Here is a 12,469-nt window from a genome sequence, read left to right on the forward strand (position 1 = left end):
GATCAGACATTTTTCAATTTAGACTTTGTATTGCATGTTAGTGTGTCATCATCAACTTTTTAGTCCGTATTGTTTAGTCTGCAATTAACGTAAATATCAAAGAGACAAAAATATACATTAATTCCTATTTAATGGAAGCAAAGTAAACATAAGTTATTTATGTCCTTATGACAGAAATGTAGAGTTCAGTTGAGAAAGGTTAATTTGATTGTTTTCTTTTGTCAAACATAATAGTAGATAAACTAGATGTAGATTACTTGGGATGTAGTAGTTGGTTGCTTAAACATCTAATTGTGGGAAGATGTATTAATACATTGATATATTATATATTTTTGAAATAGAAATGTTAATGTGAATATAACTTCTCTTAGTGTTTCTTTCATTACAAAAGCAAGTGATACATATTTTGAAAATACAGTTGTGAGTGTACATTTGTTTTAACAATAAGCATCAAAAGAGTTAAGTATAAAGATAAAAGTAAAAGTTCAAGAAAAATGAAGATCCATATTTAAAGATAAATGCAAATTTAATATTAGTAAGGGCATGGAAAAGGGAGATTGTACTGTTGAATTTAAATGCAAGCAATAATGGATATGATGACAAAGCTATTATGGTAGGTAAATATAAATATAACTGTATTTTGTTAAATTCAATTAGTTCAAAAATGTATTGTCTATTAACGATAAAAAAAATCTCTCAATACCTTTATATTTTGAAATTCCATCTCTTGAATTTAAACAAAATGTGAAACAAAGTATTTATGAGAAAACATGTTACATCTTCACATTCCACCATTAAGCAATTCTTGTCAAGCCAGGAGAGAACAGGAAACGTTCGTTTGGTTAAGCCAATGTTTTTTATTATTTATATTCTCATGACGTAAATAATTAACCATTTCACTTCCTACTGACGCTTTATATTTGTTTATGTACATGTTATGATATTGTAGGAGAAAATGTATGTGAATATGAATGTAGTGCGACGTTAAAATGTATAGAACGTGAACAGCTGTGTGATGGTAAAGATGACTGTGGCGATAACGAAGACGAGATGTTATGTTCGACATCAGCTTCAACAATATTAAGTACAAGTAAGAAGATAACTGGTTAAGTATTCCTACACTTTTAGAATAACCGATCTTCTAGTAGTGTAATTCGTCATCTGACATGCTATGTACATATAATGCTTATTATAAAGTCTGCAGAATGTGCTGTTACGATACACATCTTTAAACAACCTTTAATCTGGAATAAAGTCAGAAAAGATACTTAAAATTTGACACATTCATTTTACCCTGAAATACGAAAATACCACAATTTTCAGTATCAACAACTTTGCTCTAAGTCATTATTTTGAAAGTAACAGTATGACAAATAGTTTTGAATGTCAAAAACATACAAAATTTTAGATCATAAATTAGAAAGCGCCTAAAAGAACAGTCTTGTACAAAATGTCTACAAATGAGGGTACATTCTAACATATCGAATTATATTTATTTATACATATTATTTTATTCAACACAGGAAACTAGTAGGAAATTGTTATGAATATAAATGAAAATAAGAATTTTAGTTGTCGTTACAATCACATTTTATTAAAAAAAACCAAAAAAACCCGGCAACTTAAAATGTTTTTGTTTGATTATAATTCTGTTTAATTGTTGGTGAAGTATACAGTAGTAGTACAATCCTATGCTATTACGTATATTAAAACGATCATTTCAGATTTCTAACTTTTAATAATTTGAAACTGGTGGCGTTTTTTGTCGCCAATTAAAATCTTGAATTTACAACGATGCAACTAAGCCCAACTTATTTCATTTTGATTATATCTTTTGCTACCTTGAAATTTAATTTCCAAAGTCTTCATTCACTATAGTATTAAATTCATGAAGTGGTTGATATGTTTAACTAAGAATAAGCATCATAACGTATCATACAATCAAATTATACGTCCATTGGACAATATATAATCTTGAAAAGAGACAAATGCCTATAGCATATGTCAAGCTAAGAATTTATGCAGGTCAATATAATTTTCAAGACTGCAAATAGACCTACTCATTGGTTTATAATGTATAAAAAAAACACTTAAAAAATAAAGACAGCCGTTGACTATGTTCGCAACGCACTCGGGCTGGATTTGAACATTGGTAAACTAGTGTTTCCTTTAAATTCATTGGACTGGTGAATTTACACGTGACATAAATTAACCAGAGTTCATAGAACACTTACATGTCTTCCATCATTATTATATCTCTATTTATATAATGGCACATTGACCAGAGAATATCGGAGAGTAAATGTCATTTATAAAAACACTTAGCTAGGAAACTAGGTTTTGGAGGACACTTTTTTGTTCATTCTCACCAGAACTTTTAATATAGAAATATTGTATTGTGTGTATATATAAAGATTTCAAAGTTGTGACTTGCAAGTTTTTTTTATTAGCGTATTATTTTTAAAAAAATTTTAGTATTTTACTTAACAATTCAAGAACGAGTTGTCTACTTTATGTATTGGTGCAGTGAAATATGTAATTAGAAACAGTCTGTATAATCTGTTAAAGTCAATTAATTATAGTTATAATAGTAAATGGCATAACATAAATGATTAAACACTGATTAACATATATAATATTTTGATAGCGTTACCAGCTTCCACGCAAGAACAAACAACACGAGGTAAGTTTTTTTTCAATCAAGTGACAAATTTAACATTATGACCATATATCACGCCAAAACTCATGTCAAAGAAAGACGAAGGTTTACAGCTTTTATCTTATATTTGTTATTCAGAATTCATGAATATCACAACTATATTTTTTTTAACTGAACAGATTGTCTGTTCCCGCAGAGCAGCCCGTTCGATAACAAACTCGGCTTGGTGTCCACGCACTCCCTCGTGTTGGGGTGGGGACTCTCCTTTTAAATATTGTTGTAAATACGTCAGTGAAACATTAATCCCGATAGGGAGTGTACACAGATTACACTGTACCCTCGCAGCTCTCGAGGGATGCTCCGTTTACAGAGGATATTACGTACATTCATACATACAAAAGATATTTAGATATTACTGATTCCCTTGTTTTGGCATGTTAAGTTTTTTAATATGAGAAGCCCTACCTTTCTTTTTCTTTAGCCCATTCCTAACACTACATGATAGTGAAATAAGCGTTAGAACAATTAGTTTGAATATATTTGCTTTTCGAATTAGTACTCTGTTTTAAAGCTATTAAAGGGGAAAACGCCTTTAGTACAAACATCAATAAAAACACAATGGTTGAAAGAAAAGAAGTAAAAGTCCAATAATGCATACTCGAGATTTGTTATCAGCCTATGCCATCATTAGATAAAAAAAATATATAATCATATAATAAAAATATATGTCGTTCGTTACTATTTGAATTATCCTTGGATGCTTATTCAAATAGCTACATTGTATTTCTCCTCTCACATGTATTATTTTTTTTATCATTGCAACATATAATGCACAAATTATGCGTTACTTGTCACTCGATCATTTAAACTCGAACTCCAAAATATAATTTATAAATCTTGAATCTTGCGGTACACATCGTTTTGGCTCAACAATCGGCAATTTAGACGACGGTACAGGCCCTGAAAGTGACCTTTTTCTGTGTACATTTCCCCTATAAAGTGAATTTGAAGGAAAGTAATAAAATCGTTAAAACTAATCACAAACTTCTTACCTTTTACTGTTTGTCCATATAGAAAAATAAACAATGTGGCAGCCAAACAATTACTTCGAATTTTTCGGCATTTATCGCTGAATAAGGAAAAAAAACGACAATAGCGATATCACTACCGACCAAAAAATGAAAAGAACGAAAAAGCGTGTAATTGCGTGTAAAGTGGTGAAAAGCGTGTACACGCCATGTGACAAAATCCTCGCGTGTAAACCGTTGAAAAAGCGTGTGTTAGAGGTTTTCCGATTTGCTACGTATCAGGTACGATTGGTACGTAACACAACCGTTGGTGCTGTTTTGGATGTATCATTTAACGCATGAAATTATCTTATTAATCACGATGAAATTTAAAGAATTGATTTGCGTATCACCAAAAAACTAGCTTAAGGTTTATGTACCCTTCTGTAGACATTTTTGTACGAATTTTTCAAACCTCAATTGTATCAAAACTAAAGATATAATAAATAATAGAGATAGGCCATTTAGTACATGTTCCAACGGGAAACTTGATGCAAAGCATTATTTTTTACTGTTTCATTGCATTTGATAGAAAAAGAGGATTTTGTGGCAAATAAATCAAGATTTTTATAGAAAATCCACAGCCTTTAATACAGAGATTTTTGTTATAAAATTTGAAACATAAATTACTCACTTGATTTTCTATGATTTGCTAGTGTTTATTTTTTACAAAAAGTTCTAAGTAACCTGTAAATTCCAAAACACCTCGTGTTGAGTCACTAAAGTCGAGCGCACCCTAAAAGGTGTACTTGATTTTGGCCATATTTATACTTGTCTTAACCAATAACTACATTTATAAACTTGTTTTAAGGAAATCAATGCTAGCACTGCATGCAGTAATCCTATATCTATCAGTCATCAAATTGCCAAATATGAGAGTACAAGGATAAAGGCTGTGGATTTTCTATAAAAATCTTGATTTATTTGCCACAAAGTCCTCTTTTTCTATTAAATGCAATGGAACAGTAAAAAATAATGCTTTGCATCAAGTTTCCCCTTGGAATATGTACAAAATGGCTTATCTCTATTATTCATTATATCTGTAGTTTTGATACAATTGAAGTTTGAAAAGTTCGTACAAAAATGGCTACAGAAGGGTACATAAACCTTAACGATTAATTTGATAGCGATTTTAACGTTTCTAGAACACTTTGTTTATGATTCTTTATGGAATAACTTTGTTATGCACAAGTGGATGAATCAAACAGACCTTAAACGAACTGAGTTGAAATTGACATGACCTTTATATTCTAAATATAGATTTGTGTTTCTGTTTGTTATAGGTATTTTGTTCTAGTTCTTTTTTTTTTATAGAAAAAAGATTGTTTTCATACAGACAAATGAATTATAATTAAAATAATAACTATAAACTACTTTCTAAAACACATGATACTGGTGTTGGTTATATTTGTTAACGTGTCAAAATTGCGTAGTTTTCGTATCTTAATTAGTTTATTATCAAAATTATTTATTTCGATCATTACACAATATTTTTTGTTTGAGAGGATGAGGGAGCTAAGATTTCATTTTGAGTGAGTAAGGGAATTCTTCGATATTTTTTTGAAAACATGGGAGAGGGGGGAGGGGGTCCGCCCCCTTTTTTGAAAAAAGATTAATAATATAGGGAAGTATGACTGGAGCGGGACCGCTTTTAGGCAGTCACTGGTCCCCAACTTATGAAAAATTCTGGATCCGCCACTGTTATCATGAATAAAATACAATTGTACTGATACTTGTGTTCTTTGAATATTTTATGTGTGAATCTTTAATTTGATACTTTATTCGTACTTTTAACTTTTGGTAAAACTTCTCATACGTCTGAATGATGATTTTTGCAACTTGCAGAAAAATATAAGAATGATATTAAAGATAATGAATTTGAACAACGAAAATAACCTACAATTTGAAACTATATCAAAATGGAAAGAAATCCTCCTGATAATTTTATAAAAACAAGTTACTTCATCAAAGTTGTTCCGTCGTATTTATATTTAGTCACTGTGGAGTACCTTGCATACACTTTCTGATATATTTTTAGCGACCTCAATAGCGAAACAGGTTTTGAATTTACTTTTAAAATTTTACATTTTGAATGGGGTCAATTATGAATGTTAAATAGCTTTCATTCTATTATCTTTTCTTAAAACCTAACCCTAAAATATGCCAACTTTTCCATTTTATACTGTTACATTAATATAACAGTCAAACAAAAGATAGATTATGAATATGCTACATATATAGCTTGTTATACCCCACGCAACGAAGTTTCGGAGGGTATAATGTTTTGACCCGTCCGTCAGTCCGTCCGTCCGTCAGTCCGTCCGTCCGTCCGTCCGTCCGTCAGTCCATCCGTCAGTCCTGTTTCTTGTCATCGCAACTCCTCTCAAACCACACAACAGAATTTCACGAAACCTTTTAAGATAATAAGGACATACTATGTAGTTGTGCATATCGACGGAAAATTGCGATTCAATTTTTTTTCTAGGAGTTACGCCCCTTTGAACTTATTTACTTTAATGTACTACTGCAACAGTTTGTCATCGCAACTCCTCTCAAACCACACAACAGAATTTCACGAAACCTTTTCAGATAATAAGGACATACTATGTAGTTGTGCATATCTACGGGAAATTGCGATTCAATTTTTTTTCTAGGAGTTACGCCCCTTTGAACTTATTTACTTTAATGTACTACTGCAACAGTTTGTCATCGCAACTCCTCTCAAACCACACAACAGAATTTCACGAAACCTTTTCAGATAATAAGGACATACTATGTAGTTGTGCATATCGACGGGAAATTGCGATTCAATTTTTTTCTAGGAGTTACGCCCCTTTGAACTTATTTACTTTAATGTATTACTGCAACAGTTTGTCATCGCAACTCCTCTCAAACCACACATCAGAATTTCACGAAACCTTTTCAGATAATAAGGACATACTATGTAGTTGTGCATATCGACAGGAAATTGCGATTCAATTTTTTTTCTAGGAGTTACGCCCCTTTGAACTTATTTACTTTAATGTACTACTGCAACAGTTTGTCATCGCAACTCCTCTCTAACCACACAACAGAATTTCACGAAACCTTTTCAGATAATATGGACATTCTATGTAGTTGCGCATATCGACGGGAAATTGAGATTCAATTTTTTTTCTAGGAGTTACACCCCTTTGAACTTATTTACTTTAATGTACTACTGCAACAGTTTGTCATCGCAACTCCTCTCAAACCACACAACAGAATTTCACGAAACCTTTTCAGATAATTAGGACATACTATGTAGTTGCGCATATCGACGGGAAATTGCAATTCAATTTTTTTTCTAGGAGTTACGCCCCTTTGAACTTATTTACTTTAATGTATTACTGCAACAGTTTGTCATCACAACTCCTCTCAAACCACACAACAGAATTTCACGAAACCTTTTCAGATAATAAGGACATACTATGTAGTTGTGCATATCGACGGGAAATTGCGATTCAATTTTTTTTCTAGGAGTTACGCCTCTTTGAACTTATTTACTTTAATGTACTACTGCAACAGTTTGTCATCGCAACTCCTCTCAAACCACACAACAGAATTTCATGAAACTTTGTAGATAATAAGGACATACTATGTAGATGTGCATATCAACAGGAAATTACGGTTCAATTTTTTTCTAGGAGTTATGCCCCTTTGAACTTATTTGCTTCAATGTACTTCTGCAACAGTTTGTCATCTCAACTCCTCTGAAAACACACAACAGAATTTCATGAAATTTTGTAGATAATAAGGACATACCATGTATATTGACAGAAAATTATTATTCAATATTTTTTCTTATACAATTTTTTTTTCTTATACTTATTTAATTTCTCCAATGACAATGTGGGGACGTGGGGTATGTGAGCGTGCTCACTAAGGTTCTTTAATTTTTGCCTATGGAATTTCCAGGGGAAATAAATCTTAATTACAAACCGTTCGTTGCAACGGTTACTAGCAACGGTTTGTTGAAAGCATAATCGAGTACACATAATATCGTTTGTTAGGAATAGGTAACATGTTTACATAAAAATTATACCAATTTGTAGCTAAAAATCATCCAAATCCTTTTTTAATGATTCATAAAAAAATACATTGACATTAAGGACATATATGAATTAATTTCAAAAGATCAATGACGGCTCCCAGTTCGTACTTCGGTTGGTACGGTAGCAAATCGGGAAACCTCTATTACACGCGAATATCATGTCACTTGACATATATGCTTGGAGTTCAGTATTTTTGTTATTTTACTTTTTACTTTCTCTAGTCTCACAAACATGTTTTATTATTTCAAATTAAAAGAAATAAGATACATACGGAATTAACTGACCCGTATATATCGTATTAAGTCCAAAGCAGACTGTGTAACTTATTGGGGAATAATTCAACAATTTAATGTGTGGTCAATATTGAGTTGTGTGTAATGGCATCAGCCAGTTCTAACCGGAGAATATACAACAAAGCACAAAAAGATACACACTTATGTCAACTTTTACTATTCTTCGGTCCCTTTAAAGCTTGCTGTACGGTGCGTGCCAAGTCTCCGTGTTTGATGCCGTGCATTGACCTATCATTGTTCACTTTTTAACATTGGGTTTAGATGTCCAGTTGTCTCATTGGCACTCATATCGTATCCTCCTATTTTTATTGCATATGTTCTAAAAAGCAAACATGAGAAATCGTCACAATCTCATTTTGTTTTGAGAGAGACAGACAACCCGACAGAAAATAATCTAAAAGGAAAATATTGTGAAAACTTTAACAACATAAATGTAAAAAATATCCTCCCTAAGAATAAGAAGGAACAAGTTGAATAACCTCTGTTTACACAAATCTCTGCAAAACCAACAATCTCTACGATTTTGTATTTGCAAACCTAAATTACGTGTACCGAGGAGATGATTATTCCCTTTCTTTCCCTAGCAGTGGAGGAGTTCCTTACCATGGCGAGGGTGAAACCAAGGAAATCATGTGTGTAAGATGGTGACAGTTTTAGTCAATTTATGGTCTCACAGAACCCCACCCTCTTATATGTGATCAGTCCAAAACATTATGAATGATAAAGGGCTAAAATGTTTTTGAACCTTTTTGAATCAATGAACAATGTAAATGAAGTGTTCATACCTTGACTATATACAAAGTATGATATGTATACTTACATGTTTAGTTTTTCATTTAGAAAGGCATCAGTTATGTACGAAGATATGGAAGAAAACATTTTGAATGTTTATAGAAACTTATGATTGTTTAACTGAAAACTAATAATTGTATGTGTTCTGTACAAATAAAGAACTGTAGATAGCATTCAAATGGGTAGTTTAACTTTTTTGAAATCTTGTAAATCTGTGTTTGTTTTTATTTAGGCTTTCCTTAGCACAACAGTTCAGTAGGATTACTTTTTGTTTGGTTTACGATGCTGATGAAAATGGTATTTTTATGTACCTTCAAAATTTTTATCTGCATATAAATCTTTTCTACATTGTTGGATATCTATTACATGTAGTTCGTAAAATTATTTATCTATGAATTATGTTATCTTCAGTTCTTTATGTTATGATGTGAGTTTGAATCTGAAAGTAAAATAACATTATTTTTTGAAAATTTCAGGTAAGGAAGCTTGTAAACCAAACAAATCCGTCTTACTGAATCGAGTGCTATGGAGTACGACAGCATTACTTTCTTTCAACTTCAGGTGAGAGCAGTTAGGGCCCGAATGGGCCTGAAATAGACTCTAATCATTTTTTGGATGTGTATTCAACAACTTAAAACAATAATGATCAATTCAAACATTCAATTTTCTGTCAGTACAGGGCATTGTCATAATTCTACCAGCCAATATATGTTTTAAATTTCCAGCTTTCATAGTTTTTAATAATTAAAAAGTTTAGAGAACAACCAATGTCATTTGTGTTTGACATGTAACAAAAAAAAACAATATACAAAAGTTACATAAGCAGAAATAGCTAAGCGATGTTCATGTATTAAGTTGAATTAATTTGTTCTGGGTCCTTTCTTTTTAGGTGTAACCCCATTACTTACCACTGGCTTTAAAAGCCATACAACTACTGAAACACCTGAAGTATCAAGTAAGACAAGTTGTACCTCCCTTTTTACATAATCCACTTACTCATAATCTCAACCTTCCCTATAAAATATAAATCCTAGACAAGTTGTACCTCCCTTTTTACATAATCCACTTACTCATTATCTCAACCTTCCCTATAAAATATAAATCCTAGCATGTTTGTTACAGAAACAAACTATACATTTTTATGATCATATTTACCCTTCTTCCCACCGAATTATAACTATTCCTCATATATTTATGAAATATTCCTCAATATATGGACAACCTCATTAGTATCCTGATACAATTACCTTTTTATTAGCTTTATCAATCAAAGGAGCCGCTACCTGCATTAGCTTTTTCATGGCTTTTATTTTTAAGGCATACTATTCAATGTTTACACGGTGAAGTGTAATCTGTTTTGTAACCTTTATTTGTTTTATCGGTATTTCATCTTCTGAAAAACATCATACATAAAAAACTTTAAGGCGTTTAGAAACATATGCTCACTGTATCGTGCATTTCACTGTAAGAAGAGTTAAATGTATGGTTGAATATAATGTATTCTGTGACCAGTTTTTGCTATATCAAATAATTTCACATTTAGAAAACCTTCACATGGTGTAACAGTATGTTGTTGTCCGTTATCTGTATTTGCTTTATGATTTGTTTTGCTTTGAATTTTTTTTAAAATTCATGTATTAAAATGTAAAATGTATTTCGATACAAGTAAACACATTTTTAGGGTTGAAAACAGGAAACGGTTGAATAAATAATAACAAGCAAACTTTAAGCAACAAATTATTTCGGGAATCCGTGATCTAAATGTGGCAATTGTTTTATGTATTAATTGTTTTATTGTTCCTATGTTAGTCTGTTAAACAGAGAACTGCGTATCTAATATACATTTTCATATATGCACGAATAATTTTAATGGTTATCTTGGAATAAGGCATTGCTTTAAAAACTTATCAACCTCAATGGTTAACTGTATGACAGCTTATATTAAAATTAGTACTAACTCATGATCTTTTTTTTATAGCCAAATTTAACAGTAAGATACCTACTTTTCATAATGTCTACATTGTCACGCGTTTATTGAACAGATATATCATGTTATGGAGGGGTATTTGCGAAAAATACAAGTCGAGGGACTTAAATTTCCCGAGCCGCTAGGCAAGGGAAATTTTGTCCCAAGACTTGTATTTTTTTCAAATACCCCTCCATAACATGATATATCTGTTTAATTACACCGAATGAATTTTAATTTAAACTCTCTGTACTAGGAAAAGGAAATATTTATTTGAGGACAAGTACTATCATAAAATATACCGCGGGAACTATACATGTACTTATACGCGTTCGCGCTGTCTTTATGTAACGTCATATCCGAAAAAAATGGCGGGAAAATGCTCGCGAGGGTAAAAAAGGAATATCCAAAATGGCAAATACCATGGTATTTGAGGCATATTCACCGGCAGTGGTGAAAAACAGTCAGATTCGTTTGAAATGAGGAAGAAATGTTAGAATATGCGAAAAATACACTGGCTATCAGCCAATCAAAAGCTGGCATTCTTATATAAGGTGTAATTAATTCAAAAAGCCAATTAACGATAGAATACTGTTAACCAAACACGGGCTGATTCAGAATTGAATGTACAAAAAATAAGATTAGTTTATTTACAGTCTGACATACCAGATAGTCGGATAAAATTTCACATTTAATACACCTTTAACATGTTAAGTGTTTCCTGAACAAAATAACATAAAAGTTTCATGGAAGGCGTTGATGGAGAGTTATAAGCTATTTTCTTGAAGCATTTTTTACTGTTTTAGTAACTAAGTATGTTTGGATGTTAGAGTCGATTACATAAGTTTCCTATTTGTTTCTCATTATTTTTCGAAGGTGTCAGTTTCTTAATCAATGTTTTCTCTTATGATTAACTTATCCCTTGCTTTAATGAAATAAATGTTGAAGCAAAAAAGAAAAAAATACTTCGTCCTACGGTATTGAAACATAAACTTTTTAAAACAGAAAAAAAATATTGTTCTGGAAGGAGATTTGTTTTGGTAATTTACAGTTTAATTTAATTTAACAGACCATCTAATGCCACCTATACAAATACAAAAATACAAAAACAATAGATATGTGTCTACCAAAATATGTCAATTTCTAATTCGTCACTAATTTATATAAAAATTGTGGATAAATTTTGTCGAAACGATAAAAAAAAAACTACCATTAAATCGAAATTCTCCAAAAAAAATGTAACATTTTTTTTACAATTTAGGAAAAAGGCTAAATATGAAAAAGGTTAATAATTTGATACGAAACAATTTCTTAATACATTATTTCCCCTTTCTTTATCCTACAAGAAACTTTCATAGGAGACGTGGATTGCAGAATATAGTCCGCATATTTTCAAAATGTTCACGTAAATTGATGGCGTCGTGTGTTCAAACAGTTATTGGCCAATCAAATCTGTATATAGCATTTTATCTTCACGGATTGAGATTACCCTTTATCCCGTATTCTTACGTCATACGGATTAATACGGGTCACTGGAGCCGTGCAGATTAAATAATATATATACCGACTTGCTTGGTCGATAACTATAACATATACTGACTGTGCTAGTCTCTCAAAAA

The 12,469-nt window shown here is 31.5% G+C and overlaps 1 protein-coding gene across 1 annotated transcript in view; it reads left to right on the plus strand.

The window, feature by feature from the left end:
* LOC139513593 (mucin-3B-like) overlaps positions 1-12,469 on the plus strand; it is a 282,396-nt gene that overhangs the window by 38,995 nt on the left and 230,932 nt on the right. Inside the window, exons 47-49 of the mRNA XM_071302236.1 lie at positions 950-1,090; positions 2,648-2,683; positions 9,774-9,839. Coding sequence (XP_071158337.1) covers positions 950-1,090; positions 2,648-2,683; positions 9,774-9,839 — 243 coding nt within the window. The remainder of the gene's footprint in view (positions 1-949; positions 1,091-2,647; positions 2,684-9,773; positions 9,840-12,469) is intronic.

This window comes from Mytilus edulis, chromosome 2 (genome assembly GCF_963676685.1).
Source record: "Mytilus edulis chromosome 2, xbMytEdul2.2, whole genome shotgun sequence".
In the NCBI taxonomy this organism is placed as follows: domain Eukaryota; kingdom Metazoa; phylum Mollusca; class Bivalvia; order Mytilida; family Mytilidae; genus Mytilus; species Mytilus edulis.